The 14,873-nt window shown below is 56.3% G+C and overlaps 1 protein-coding gene across 3 annotated transcripts in view; it reads left to right on the plus strand.

Moving 5' to 3' along the window:
• The first annotated feature begins 6,566 nt into the window (after positions 1–6,566).
• The window catches only part of Begain (brain enriched guanylate kinase associated), a 39,758-nt gene continuing 31,451 nt past the window's right edge, over positions 6,567–14,873 (plus strand). For all 3 annotated transcript variants that reach the window (XM_074067151.1, XM_074067154.1, XM_074067155.1), the window contains exon 1: positions 6,567–6,695. In XM_074067151.1, coding sequence (XP_073923252.1) covers positions 6,654–6,695 — 42 coding nt within the window. In that variant the 5' untranslated portion in view covers positions 6,567–6,653. The remainder of the gene's footprint in view (positions 6,696–14,873) is intronic.

A 14,873-nucleotide genomic window follows, 5' to 3' on the forward strand; every position in this document is an offset into this window, starting at 1 on the left:
GGTAGACCACTGATTGTCTAGGGATGGGGTGCAGGAGGACTGCTTATCAAAAGCACCAGAAAATGCCTGCAATGGGTGGAAATATCCATTACCTTGATTGCACCGATAGTTTCACGGTGTCTACACATGTCAAAACTCATCAATTACACGCTGCAGATATGAGTAGTGTGCTGGAAGTCAATCACGCCTCAATAAAGCTGTAAACACACACACACACACACACACACACAGAGACAGAGAGAGAGAGAGAGCAAAGAATCCCTTTAACTCCTTCAATACAATTCACTAGGACTTCATCCCCTGGCCATGGCTGGATGAGCTCAGCTGGGTCATGCCATCCATCTCTGGGCTAGCACCAGGCCTCTGCCAACAAAGCAAGCCCAGAGCCAACATGGAGAGGGGACACCAACACCCCTCTGCAAGACCAGTCTCAGGTCTGATGACCCTGGGCACTGAATTCCAAGGAACAGAGGAGGCTGACCAGAGTGTGGGGAGCACCTGCCAGCCTTGTCCTCTTGCTCAGACTAGACATCAGCTGTCTCAATTGGTCTCCGAGCCCCTGGCTTCCCAAGTAGCCAGTGCCCCAACATTGCTGTTACTGGGGCCTCCTCAGCACACTGGGCTGCACCAAGGCTGTCACAGACCTGGCTCTCATCTTCCTAACAGTTGTTCAGGAAGGGTCACAATGCTGTCAACCAGAGATTCTCAAAGAATATGATAGCTACCTGGGAAAAGCTGAACGCTGTCATGGGACACATGCACATAAGCTATGGACTCACAGAGGAGGCTGAGGCAAGGAAAAGGCTTTAAAGGCAGAATGTGGAGGACTGCAGCCAACGTTTTAGGACAATAATCCTTGGCCACAAGGCTTAATAACAGTAGTAGCAGTCCAAGGTTGAATAGGTGATGGCTGGCCAGTTTCCTCGTGGAAGTACTTTTTGTGTATGGTCTCGGTGGCCTCTGGGCAAACTGGTGATCCTGGCTGAGTCTTTTGTGACAGTTGCAACCAGGCAATCATGCATGAGAACCCTTCCTTCACACCCTCCTAACCTCACTTTTTAATTAGGGTTGACACAAGTGACTCCATTTTGGTTCTGATGTCATTTACAATTCCATCTTGATGGGCATGAAACCTAAGGCTCTTAGGAGACAACGGCCCATCCAGGGTAAGAATGAGGTCAACTGAGCTCAGAACACAAGCCAGGGAGGCTCCAGCACCAGGGTTCTCTCTGCCCCTCTGGCTTATTTGTCCAGAGAGAGGATGGGAATGAGGGGTCTAAGATGGGAAAGATATCCAGAGGGTCCTGAGGTTCCCCGACATGTGGAAACGCTGGTCCTGAGAGGGAGCAGACTCCAGGACTGGGTCCAGGAAGGGTGGTCCCCTGTTAAAGCCAGCCAGCCACTCAGGGATTTTCAGGCCCTTGCAGATTAGCCAGGAACGTGCCTCAGACAGGCCAGAAGTGCTTCCACAACTGAGCCCTCTTTCACACTTGACTTCCTCTAGTGCTAGGCCCTCCCTGCCCCCAGTCCAAGCGTTTGCCTTGAACCATCAAAAGTTCCTCTTTATTCTGAGCCTAAGATGCCCAGCTTACTCTGGTTTTCCCAGGACTGTCCCATGTTAAAACAGGAACCTGGGCAAATCAGGGCCAGGGTTACCTTACTTGTGTGCCAGCCTGCCCCCATCTCACCCTACGGGCTCTGAAGCAGCACACTGGGCTCTTGGTCTCACTTGTGGTCCTCTCCAATACCCCACAGCACCCTGCAGGTAGGGGCGTCTGGTCATGTCCCCCTGAGTCTGCACTGCCACAAGGCAAATGCTTGGTCCTGGCCTCTCCTGTGTGGCACCTCCATTGCTACTCCACCCAGGGCCTTCTCATGGCTGCTTCTGTTCATGGGCAGGTGAGGTCAGTGGCTGTGGGGAAAGAGCCCACACGTGTGGCAGACAGACCTTGGCTCAAATCTCAGCCTCTTTACTTCCCAACCGCTCACCCAACCTCCTGGCCTCAGTGCCCCCTGGAAGGCAAGCTGAGCCCCCAGACCTGAAAGGCTCCAGGTAGAAACTGGCCCATGGGAGCCACTCTGTGGACTTCCATTTTGGCCCCTTACTTGTGATGTGTGACACCCAGAATCCATCATCCTGGTTGGGGTCTGAGCCCAGAAAACAATAAGTGGAGCTGGAAAGAAGTCTGTCACTCTGCAGGCTCAGGATGATCTTGGTGACTGAGTATTTGGTCCACCATTCTGGGCCAGGACGTCTGTCTCCTGCCCTCCAATCCCACATCACAGCAGAACGTCCCTGCCCCCACATGACTTTGAAGCTGGCTACAGCCACTGTTCCGAGCCGACCAGCTAGATCTCGTGCATGCACGAGAACTGGTGGGAACACAGCGGAGTCGGTAGAAATAATTTTCCTGCCCAGTGGAGTGAGGAAAATTGGTGACCGCCTCAGCGGCCCGATTTTCAACAAGGGCAGCCTGCTCATGTCCCAGTGGCCGCAGCCCTGCTGCCACCTTGCGTCCCCATGAGGAGCTCTGTGCCTGGCATACGGAGGTCCGTGGCACTGGCTCCCCCAGTCATTTGACCCCAAGTCTGAGACTGCAAATTCTTCCCAGACAGAGTGTCTTCCTGTAGCCTGACCCCACACACAGTGAGCATTTTCTGAATGGTTATTCACAAAGTCACATGGGCAGGATGGGTGCCCGCTCCACAGGTGAGGTGAGGACACTGTGCTCAGAGAGTACAAGGTCTTACCCACAGCAACTATGGGTGAACAGAACCAGAGCCAGTGTCTCCTGGGGTCCAGGCTAAAGGTCTGTCCAGTGGCCATGTGGACAGAAGGACTCACAGGTCATCCATCCCTTGACTGGCTGTCCTGGGTGGAAGAGAAGAGAAGGGGGACATGGGCACACCTGTGAGGGGCCACCGTCTTGCTGGGAGAAGATGGAATGGCAAAATCAGGTATTTCTTAGGGCCAGGAAATGGGGATGGACAGAGGCAAATGAGTCCTCGCCCCTCTGACCCCCACCAGGGATCCCATGAGCCTTTTTTTTCTTGGAGCGCTGCTTTCTGTTTTGAGCAGAGATGAATGAAAACCAAGTTGTCTATGGGTGGATGGGGTGCTGAGGAGCAGTCTGGAAGTAATGCAAGGGGTGTGGGAACCTCAGCATCTACCAGCTAGTCCATGGAAGGCCTCAGTGCCTATGTGGGGTGTACCTGGCAGCAGGGAGCCATTGCAGGTTCTTGAGCTTGAGAAAAATATTGAGATCCTGCCAGATAGCAGACATGAAGCAGCTTGGAGAGGTGGGGAGCAGGCAGGACAATATGGGGGCTCCCTGGGTGGGGGGATGAAGTTTCTGGGCTGGGGATGGTGGGCATGGGGGCAGTGCCAGGCTCCTGCAGGCTCTTCCTCTATACTGTTTGGTGCAGATCCCCAGGCCTGGAGTCCTGCCTGCTGGGTCCCCAGCACACTGGGGTCAGTCCTCTGCTTTCCCATGGTCACTCACTTACGTTGGCAGTTTCAGCTCTGGGAATTAGATCCTTCACTGCAGGTTTGGGGGTGACACCATGCTTGGTAGGCCCACAGTGTAGCAAGGAAGGAAAGTTCTGGGTGGTAGCACTTCCGAGATCAGAACCAAACACAGACACAGCAGCGGGGACCAGGTCGGCTTCCCAGGGGGAGGGGACACCTGCAGGACAGCAGAAGGCAGGGAATGAGAGCACAGGGAAAGTTACAGCATGCTGAAGAACAGCATGTGCAAACTAAAGTCCCATGGGGGGTCCTCGGAGCAGCTGTCCCCCGCAAACTCAGGGAGGATCCTGCTCATGCTTGGCCTCCCAGACAGCATATTGCTGTGGGACCTCAGGGTCCAGACATCTGGAAAGGCCAGCAAAGGTCCTGCAGAGGGGACCTGGGAGAGATAACTGAGCAGATGGAGGGTGCTGGTGTTCTCTGGTGTTCTGCCCAACAGAAACCCTCATAGGGACAGGGCCTGGGGAAAAGGTCTATACAGTCCCAGCACAGCGTCCCTGAGTCCTGCTACTTTCTTCCCTTCTTCCTACCCCAGAGCCCCTCCACTTCCAGGACACCTGCCTGGCTTCTGCTTCTCTGGCTGTAGAGGCCTCTCTGGATCTGTCTTTCTTGTGAGGCTCTGCAGGTGGCACCCTGGGACCCCTTCTTCACCTGGGGCTGGGTCCTGTGTGAGGTGAGACTTGGATGTGGGTGATCACTGGACCAGACTGACCCGGGTGCTCAAATCCTGGCTCAGCCCCCAGCTTGCTAAGTAGCCTTCAGTAAGGGGACTTTGCTCCTCTTAGCCTCAGTTTTACCATCCGCAAAAGGGGAGCCACCTTCCCCACAGACTCGGTACAGGAACTGAGGAGACCCACGAAGTGCTCAGTTCTCCCCTCCTTTCCATCATTGGTGGGTTGGGGAGCAGGGGTGGAGAGAGATCTCGTGGGAGACAGAAGTGGGGTGCAGCATGAGGGGAAGGCTCTGGAGACCTTCCTAGGCAGACCAGGTTGGAGTCTGCAAGCTGGCTGAGCAAGGCAGGAGCCGCCCCCACGGCCATCCCTCCCTCGCTCCCCAGCCATCTGCGCGTTGGCAGTAGAGGAGACAGGGAGGGTGACAAACGTTCTGTCTCCATCTGAGCAGGACCAGCCTCTGGGGAAAGGCTACAGCCCAGGGGGAGAAAATGTGAGCAGAGCCCCTGCATAGACACTCCGTCTCACGTCCCACATCTGTATTTGTTCCCTCAGACCTGGAGAGTACAGGGACATTGAGGCTGGCAGGCTGGGGCCCCACTGCCTCTGAGGGTCAGGGGGGTCTTGCCTCTACTTCTATTCATGACCTGAACGGGGTCAGGACCCCAGAGACCAGGAGTGGTAGCCAGAGAGCCTCCTCTCCCAGAATGGGGAAATCCAGGCCCCCAGGGCAGGACACCAGTTCACAGTAAGTCATAGGCTGGGCTCCTATCCTTGGCAGGGCTGGGAGAGCAGCGCCCTGAGCCACCCAGCGCAGCTGTGCTGACCTCAGCCCCTACACTTACAAGCAGAAGAGTTGGCCTCTGAGACCCAGAAGGAGAACCCCTCCTGCACTTACCTCCCTCCACCTGTTGCCCTATGTCCCAGGGTCCTGCGGGGGGGGGAAAAGGGAGGGCTTTGCCTGACACTAAATGGCTCTCATCAGCTGCTGGCTCTTTTCTCTGGTGTCTCCTTCTTTTCACTTCCCTTGCCATCAGTGCCTCTTCTCAGCACTGTCACTGTGCCTGAATGCACCAACCTACTCCCCTAATTAGAGGAGAGAGTGGAAGCTGCAAAGTGCAGGGCACACAAAATGCAAGATGGGTGGTGGTGATGGTCATGCACCAATGTGGTGTGGATGTACTCACTGTCACAGAAATGCAGCTTAAGGTGACTGAATGGGAAATTTTGTTATTGTATTTTGCCACAAAAAATCAAAACATATATAATAATACATGACATTCTTTGGCAGCATCTTCTAATCTGCCATCCACTTGGAAATGATACAAACGTGTGTGAACTATGAGCTCCTAGGTCCTGATGGAGGAAGGAGGGTATGTGCTTTATGATTTCTCCTTTCCCTTGCCCAGAATTCTTTGGGGCTCTCTGTGCCTTTCCCTGGATTCATATCCTGGCTGCTGCTGGATTGGCCAAGGTGGAAGACTTGTCCAGCTCTCAGGCCTCACGCTGGTCTCTGAGGAGGCTCCAGTCTAACTTGGGCCACCAGAACTGCCCTGTGCTTGGGAGCAAACAGCATGGCTCACTCTGCACCTAGGGTCAGGAACTGGCCAGCCTTGGGCTCTGCTGGGGGCACAGAGGGGATGCTCCAGATGCAGCCTCAGCCATTGTGACCATCCTGAAGTCACTTTCCCTGAGACCCCCCTGGAAAGAAGGAAGCCTCCTCCCCCATCGTTAGGCTCCCCTGACCTAGTGTGTCAAGCCAGGTAGGGAAGAGAGGAGGGAGGGTCCCTGCAGTGATGGAGAGTAGGGCAGGGCAGGAGCCAGGAAGGGGGGGGGAGCATCTTGGCGGGCCACACCCTTGGGAACTGCAGTTTCCTCCGTACAACGTGAGCTCCCTGAGGGCAGGAACTCGGTTCGTTGGTCACCATATATATGAGCCGGGTCGATCGGGACTGGTACACACCAGGTTTCGAATGCAAGACGAAGGATGGGACAAATGCATAGCTGAACAAGTGCACAGGTCAGTACCGAGTGCTCCCCGGCTTTAAGGGTCCACTCACTTGTCCCCAAGTTCCCCTCCTGCATGGGCGAGCACGCCCCGCACTCATTCATTCATGCACGCTACCATTCACGCACGTGGGGTTCATTCATTCCCGGTCTGCCGCCATTCCGTTCCCGCCCGGCGCCGCGCGGCTCCGGGTGCCCCCGTGCGCCCCGCGCCCACCACGTGCGCGAGGCCCGGCGCGGCGCGGGGAAGTGCCGAAGCAGCCGCGGCTGCGCGGGGCCGGGGCTGGCGGGGAGCCGGGCTGGGGGCGGGGGGCGGGCGCTCCCTGCGGGAAGCCGGGCGGGTGGGGAGCCCCGGCCGCGCCGGCTCGGGCGCTCGGCCTCGGAGGGGAGGGGGCGGCGGAGCCGGGCGCGGTGGCAGCGGCGAACAGCTCGGTGGGCCCGAGACCATGTGGACAGGCGGCCGGCGGCCGGGCCGGCTCCGCCGGGCGGTGAGTACCTGCGAGCCGAGCCGGGAGGGCAGGGCGCGGGGGCGGGGCGGGGCGGGGCGGGCACCGCGCCGGGGCGGTCCCTGCGCGCGCCCGGGGCCGCTGCCCCCTCCCCCCTCCCGGCCCGCGGGCCCCTCTAGTGCTGGGCGCCTGGTAGGCCTGACGGCCAGGGCGCCGGGAAACAGCCTTTCGGGAGGGGCGGGCGGGGCTGGGCGGGGCTGGGACGCTCGGCCTCCGCGTGCTGCCCTGCCCCCCATGCGGCCGGAGCGCAAGGGGCGGTGAGGGCTTTTTGCCCCCTCCCCCCCACGCGCGCCCCTGCGGCGAGAGGGAGGCCGGGGTGGGAACCCTGGGCGAGGCCTGAGGATTCGGGAGCCGCCTCTGTCCCGGCAGGTGGCTGGGGTGCGGCCGGCCTCCCCCTCCCTGCGTCAGGGGGCCGGGCTCAGGAGGCGGCGGGAGAAAGGCCGCGGGGCCGGAAGGAGGCTGGACCCGGGCTGGTTCCGAAAGCGTGTGCAGTGCGGGGGCGCACAGTCCCCGGCCACTTCCATCTCAGGCGGTTTCTGCAAGGCCGGCACTGTCGCTCCCCATGTACAAGGGAGGAAACTGAGGCTGGGGAAGCAGGGGCTGGCCCAGGGCCGCTCCTGGAGCCCAGCGCGTTGGCTGGCAATTTCTGCCCCAGCATTTCCGCTTCCTGCTTGGTTTAGAGGTGTTTCCTTCCATGCCTGTACTCACCCCAGCCCGAGAGAGGTTCCTTTGGAGCATGAGCCGCGTGGGTGACATTCTGGGATCTCCTGGGGATGACAGCAGGGAAGGCACAGGGGCAGGGACTGGCTGACTGAGGAGTCATGCAGGTGTGCAGCACTGGCGGCCAACGTCGGCCCACCTGTGCAGACAGGGGTCAAGACCTTGGGTGCAAGGATAGAACAATGTGTCTATGGGATAAGGCTCCACCAGAGGCCCCAACGTTCTGGATCTCTGGAGGCCATGGAAAGGCCCCTTTCCTTCCCTAGGCCCCAGTTCCTCCACTGGCGGAGGAAAGGACACCCCAGGACCACATTGCAAGGAGGAGTGTGGGAGGAAGTCTCTTATACCCTGTGGCATGCCTGACCAGGTGGCCTGTGTGGCCCTGTGGCTGGAGCAAGAGGCCGTTGGGGGTGGCTCTGCCTGGCATCTGTGACACACAGGGCGGGGAAGCAGCAGCAAAGGCAAACCCTTAATTTTCCCAAGTCTCACTGTAATCAGGGCGGCATGGAAAAGCAAGCACAGTGGCAGATGCAGACACGGTGACGGGCGGCTATACTGCAAGCAGGAGCCTCCTGAGTTATTGTCTCCTGTGTACAGACTCCCGTAGCCTGTGTTCTCTCATGACAAAACCTGGAGCTGATGGCAGCTGGGAGGCAGAGTGGGGAGGCAGGGCTGCCTTGAGCTTTGGCCTATAGAAGGTGCTTTCTGGGTTTGGGACACTTTCCAAGCAGGAATGGAAATGAGTCCCAAGCAGTCTGGGCAGTGACCTTCCATTAACCCCCAAAGACCCTTGGGCACAAGGTTGGACCCACAATAGCTGCCATTTATTCAACACCTAGTATGTGCCAGGCAGCAGCATCATGCATCATCTCCATAGCAACACTCGGAGGCGGTGTCCCTACTCAGGTACTTAACCATACTGAAGAATGAATGGATGGATGGATGGATAGAAAGGAGTGACATTTGTTGGAGACAGTCCACAGAATTCCCCAAACCTCAGGAGATGAGGCCCACAGCTAATTAGGAGTGGGCAGGTGAAAGATAGAGACAGGCTGGAGGAACATGGCCTGAGGCTTGCAGGGGAGGACTGAGAAGGTGTGAGCCCAGGGACCAGAAGAGGCTCAGTGTCAGTGGAGTGTGGAGGTCAAGGGCATGGCTGTGGGGGTGGGGAGAGGTTCTCCTCTCCTCAAAGGAGGTGGGGCTCCCTGAGACCCTGGTGCCTGGAGTGACCCTAAGGTTCACTGGTCTAGAATTGCCCTCAGGGTCCTCCTTAAGCTCCCTCTCCTACCCCCCAAGCAGGTCACCAGGCTGGTGGAGAAGCCTGGCCAGGGGTCTGCTGCTGATTCTCAGTGTGACCTCAGGCAAGGGCTGGGCCTCTGTAGGGCCCAGTATAGGCTTCTAACAGGTAGGGAGTGACCTAGAGCAGGCCCCAGTGGGCACCTTGTGGTGCAAGAGCTGACCAGAGCTATTGATTGAGTTGTTAAAGGAACAAATGAGTGAGCGAGTGGATGAGTGAGCGAGCGAGTGGATGAATGAGTGAGTAAGCAAGCTACTGGATGAGTGAGCTAGTGAGTGAGCTAATGAATGAGTGAACAAGTTAGTGGATGAGTGAGTGAGTGAGCCAGTGGAAGAGTGAGTGAGCCAGTGGAAGAGTGAGTGAGCCAGTGGATGAGTGAGTGAGCCAGTGGATGAGTGTGTGAGTCAGTCAGTCAGTAGATGAGTGAGTGAGCCAGTGAGAGGATGAGTGAGTGAATGAGTAAGTGAGTGAACAAGGCAGTGGATAAATTCTATATTCATTAGCCTGGCCTCCCTGAGTGCATACTGCACCATTCTTTGGGTCCCTTAGGTGAAATGTGACCTTGAAAGTTCACAGTCTGCTGGGAGACATGGATCTGGCCAGTATGACAGGAGTTAGGCTGGTGCTTCTCTTCCTCACTAGTGTGGAAAGTGATTCAGCAGGGACCAGCCCCAGCAGGCCATGAGGCTTAAGGCAAGGACAGCAGCTTCCCAGGCCTTCCTAGGGTAGGACCAGCTACTACCCAGCTCTGGGCCAGGCTGGGGAACTGCAATGATGTGTTCTGTCAGCAGGCCCTGACCAAATGAGGTTGGAGATGGTCAGCCCTAGCCCTGCCTGGGGAGGACAGACTCTCCCAAAGTATGTGCTCCTCAGGATTGAGGCCCACAAAGTGGAGGAGTGACATGGACGTATGTTAAGAATGTAGGTGGATTGTGAGTGGGTGGATGATGGTGTGTTGATAGCAGACACGTAGCAGGATAGATCAGTTCATGCATGGATAGAAAGCTAAAGGGATGGATGGTAGGGAGCTTGGTGGCTATAAGTGGCAAATAGGAGAGCATGGGGGACGGATGGAACAGTTGATATAGATACAGGAAGGGATGGATAGAAGGAAACATCAATGGCTGGATAACTGAGTGGAAGGAGGATAGATTTCTGATGCACTTGGTGAGATTGATAAATGCAAGGATGTCATTGGGTCCATGGATGAGGAATGGATGGATTCAGGAGTATGGATCGGGATGGATGAACCAGGCATGGGAAATTGGGGGACACATGAATAGATACAGTTAATGAATGAGTGCTGGGGTAGATGGAAGGACTCTTCAATACATGTCAATAAGATAATGGACATAGGACTGGATGGGTGAATGGATACAGGAAGAGTGGTTGGATAGGTGAGTGAATGTGCATTGACAAATGTGTAGACACAGGCATGGGGGCATAGATAGGCATACAAATTGGCACCAGTCAATGGATGGAGTAGGGATGCAGTGGCAGGGATAATTAACAGCTGACCTGGTGGCTGGATGAATGCAGGGATGAGAAGATGGATAGATAGTGATGCGTGTCACTAGACAGCAGATGCACATGCTGAAGGACACCCTGACACATGACCAAGTACATGTGAATGAATGGATGGTTTGGGGGATGGTACACAGGATGGTTGGTTGAATGGGTGGAGCTTCAGGCCACTCATCCCTTGATTTCTGGTGCTGCTACCTTGCTCATATGAACCCCAAATCCTCCTGGTGCAGAGACAGGAGGTAGGGAGGTGATGTTCATTGGTTTTGGTGCTTGCCCAATATGGCCCACCCTACAGGGTCTCACTGTGCCCCTGGGCCCCTGGAGCAGCAAGCCAACCTCCGGTCCCTCTTCTCTACCTTCTGCCCCTGGGGACAGGGTAGGGCAGGCAGAGGTAGAAGGGCTACAGGGCCTAGAGAGGAGTGAGTACCAAGTGTGTGACCTTCAGTGCCCAACTAGGCCTGCAGCAGTTGCCTCTGACAAGCTACCTCACCTTGAAGTCTGTCCACCTGCTCACAGGGATAGTGACCTTGCATGCATGCACCCAATGGGATTGTGGCACTCAGAGGATCTCAGGAAGTAGGGTTATTGTCAAGGACCTAGGGAGCCCCTTTTGGGGCTGCTGAGAGGCGAGCAGGCCTAGGCTGTGAATTGCAACAGCCAGCAGCATCCTCAGGGCCTCTGGCCGGCGGCTGAGAGCCAGTGGTTGTTATGACAACAGAAACTTGTCTGATGCAGTCTGAAACTCGGGAGAGGCTCGGAGGACCAGCTGGCCAGAGGCCCCAAAGCCCTCCTGTGATCTCGCCTACTAGTGCAGCAGGCAAGTTAGAGTCCCAGTGCAAGCAGACCCTAAGGTCCTGCTAGTTCCAAGCTCTGCCCACACCACATCCTGCTACCACCCACGGCCTGGGTACCAACAGCTGAGGAGGGCACATGGCTTGCTTAAGGGCCTGTGTTGGAGAGGAGGGTCTGAGCTTGGATCTGCCATTTCCCAAGTCTCCTTCCTGTGTGGGCTGGGCAGGTGCTACAGGGAGAGGCTGCCTAGATGTAGAGAGAGGACGGTTCACAGAGGACACACTGGCCTTCCCAAAAACCTGAGCTCCCTCCCTATGTCCCTATCCATTGTTCAGGCCTGAGTAGGCCCACAGTGGGCTGGGATGATTGTGAACTGACAGCCCGAACCTGTGTGTCATTCACTCCATCCATCCATCCACCATCCATCATCCATTTGTTCACTCCATCTATCCATCCATGTGTTCACTCCATCCATACATCTGCTCATTCACTCAGCCATCCACCCATCCTTCCATTCACTCCATCCGTCCATGTATCCATTCATTAACTCCATTCAACAATCCATGCATTCACTCCATCCACCCGTTCATCCATCCATCCATTCATCTACTTGTTCATTCTCTCCATCCATCTGTCCATCCATCCATCCATTCGTTCACTCCATCAGCCATCCCTCCTTTCATTCACTCCATCCATCCACTCATCCATTCACTCATCCATCCATCCATTCATCCATCCATCCATTCAGGATCTCTCTACTGAGCACCTACTGAGCTCCAGACTTTCTGCAGAGAACCGGAATACAGTGGAGCTTGCATTCTAGTGTGGGACACAGGCACTGAACAAATAACTACCTGGGACCATGTTACGAGAGAGACAAGGTTAGACACTTGCAGGAGTGCCTGATCTAATCTGGGGACAGCAGAGGACAGGACTGAGGCCCTGAAGATTAGATGCGAGTTAGGTGATGAGAAGGAGGGGGAAGGGAGGAGAACGAGAATGTTCCTGGCAAAAGGAACAACATGTGCAAAGGCCTGAGGCCACACCGAGCTTAGTACATTCAGTAACAGGACAGATGTTCTGCTACTCTGGGGTAGCAGGGTAGCAGACAGAAGAGAAGACACTGGGCCTGTGTCAGGGTTCTGCAGGCTGTGTGAAAATGTACCTGGTCTGTGGTTTTCAAACCTCTTCCTGATCATGTGTGGGGTTGGATGGATCTGGATCAGCAGAGTCAGGGACCCTAGGGTGGGCTATCACAAGTGTCCAGGAGATGCATTGTGGCATCTGGTGGTGATGAGGAGGGAAGGAGGAAGTCAGGATTGGACAGGGCTCTGGGTGGCTCCACAGTGGTGCTGCCCATGGAGTCCTGCCCACAGTGGTCTTGTGGGCAACCAGAGAGGTGTCTGCCTGCTCCCAGAAAGCAAGGGTCCCTGAGCGCTCGCCATTCCGTGTTTCAGCAGAGCTCTAAGAGCAGGGAGGGACTAGGCTGGGCTCCAAGCACCAGGGACGGTGGTAGTGGCCACAGCAAGCCTTCCTTCAACTCTAGGACCCACAAAGTGCATCAGCAGGAGCTGTGCTAGGCCCTGGCCCCCAGGTGAGTTGCACCTGGGGTGAGTGCCACAGGCTTGTGTTTCACAGCTAGGCAACCCCTGTTGCTCCCTGTCTCCATGTGTGTCCTTGAAGAATTGTACATAGCCACTAGCAAGAGACAGGAAGTAACTATGGCTTAAACAGGATAGGGTTATTTCTCATGTTAAAAGAAGTACCATAAGTAGGGTGTGTAGGACTGGTGTGACGGTTTCTTTTTGTAGTTCTGTTCCTCTATCATTTACTCATGGCTTCTGTCACAAGTTTTCCTCATGGTACAATATGGGTGCCATAGCTCCAACACTTCCATGTTCCAGTGGGAGCAAAAAGGGCACAGGAAAGCTGTCTTATCCCTTTTAAGGAGCTACTCAGACGATAGACTCAACAACTTCTGCTTATATTGACTACCCCTTAGCTGCAAAGGAGCCTGGTAATGGCAGTCTTTTAGTTGGTTATCTTGCATCCCCGAGCATAATGGGGGCTCTTGTAAAGGAAGGATAGGAGAACAGTGGACAGCTGTGGGGTCCACCACACCCTCCTGATGTGCTAGATTGCTGCAGTTCTCATTTGCCATGTGTGCAGTCATGGGGGCGTTGTGACCGTCTGCCACCTTCCTGTCCATCCCCTGCACCCAGCTCTGCCCCTGGCAGAGGAGACAGTGCCAAGAGTATGTGGATGAGGCCAGCCTGGGCCTGCATACTGTCAGAGCTCACTGTTTGTGGTTCCCCAGGTTGAGTCTGGGACATGACCTTCTTTTGTCTGGCTCTTTCTAAGCCCTGAAGCTCAAGCTCCCATTTAGTGGCAATCAATTTGGGGGCGGGAGGCTACTAGGACTTGCCACATGCTCTCTCTGGGTCGATGCGTAGGCGGGCATTAGCTGGCCATCCTGGCCAGTGAGGGACAGGTGGTCTGACCTGAGTGGGCACAGGATCCCAGCCCATAGAGAGAGAGAGAGGTGTGGGGGGTCAGTGTGACCTTGGACCAGCTGAGGAGGATGCTGTCAGGGGCTTGCTCCCAGGCCCAGGGCCCTGACCTCACCAGCCCCAGGCCAGGTGGCAAGGGCTCCCTGGTGGAATCCAGGACAGAAGCCCCCATCAGGGAGACACCCAGGGAGGACCACTGCAGCCACAAGCCAAGCCCCAGCACAGACCAGACCTGGGAGAGCACAGCGTCCTGCCCCAGCCAGGCAGCAGGGCACAGCCAGGAGAGGACACAGACATCACTTGGCCCTTCAAGCACAGGTAGCAAAGCTGCCTCCAGCTCCCTGGAGCGCCTGAGCCGCTGGCGGGAGGCCAGGCTGCCGTTCTCCAGATTTTTGGATGAGGTCACTGTGCGGGTGCTGGACCCTGGGACCTTGGAGAGCTTCAGGGGCACCAGAAGCCGCTGCCCAGAACTCTCTCCGGGAGAGCAAGGCCTGACCCCGACCCAGGAGTCCCTGGCAGGAGCCACAGCCCCAGAGGAGAAGGAGCTGGCTCAGAATCCCCAGTGTCCCTCTGAGGCCACAACGGAGGCTACAGGTGGAATGGGGCCAGGTCGGGCCTCAGACGCCAGGGCGCTTTACATGGGCAGTGACAGACAGGGAGGCCAAGCTGCCTTTCCCAACATGTGCCGGGTGAGTCTCAGCCCCAGCCTGTCCCCCAGCACTAAGTCCTGTCCCCACAATGCTGGCTGACCCCCCACTCAGCTTCCTCATTACACTCCTTTCATAATATCTGTAACAGACGAGACTGTAAAACCTGAAAGAATGAATCTCTAAAGTAAAAGTCCTGGCTTTGGGGCTGGCAGACTATTTCTGGACCAAGAGCACATGAGGAAACAACAAGAATAATAACAGTATCCCCACTGGCAGAGTCCTTTGGGGTTCACCATAGGCTCTCATGTGATTATCCCTTAAATTTTTGAGCCTCGGACAACTCCACCAGCTATCTGTGCCCCAAAGCTCTTTGTCACCCCGGCCAAGGAGAGTCCTCACAGGGTACTGAAGACAGTGTGCCAGGAGTAAGGGCAGGCACAAGCTGGGTTAGTGGGGTGTCCTTGCCCGGCACCCCAGGGTGGTCTCATGTAGGGAGAGGCTTTGTCCGGAAGCCAGCCCTGACTCTAATCTCCTGACCCAGGCCTTGGCACAGTACCCCAGGGCTCCCCACATTTAGAGTGGAAGCAGGCATATGATGCAGGGCAGTGAGAAGTAGACCCAGCAAAGGAACCTCTGCCCCTGCACCCCCACCTCAGCATCACTC

This window comes from Castor canadensis, chromosome 3 (assembly GCF_047511655.1).
Source record: "Castor canadensis chromosome 3, mCasCan1.hap1v2, whole genome shotgun sequence".
Lineage (NCBI taxonomy): Eukaryota > Metazoa > Chordata > Mammalia > Rodentia > Castoridae > Castor > Castor canadensis.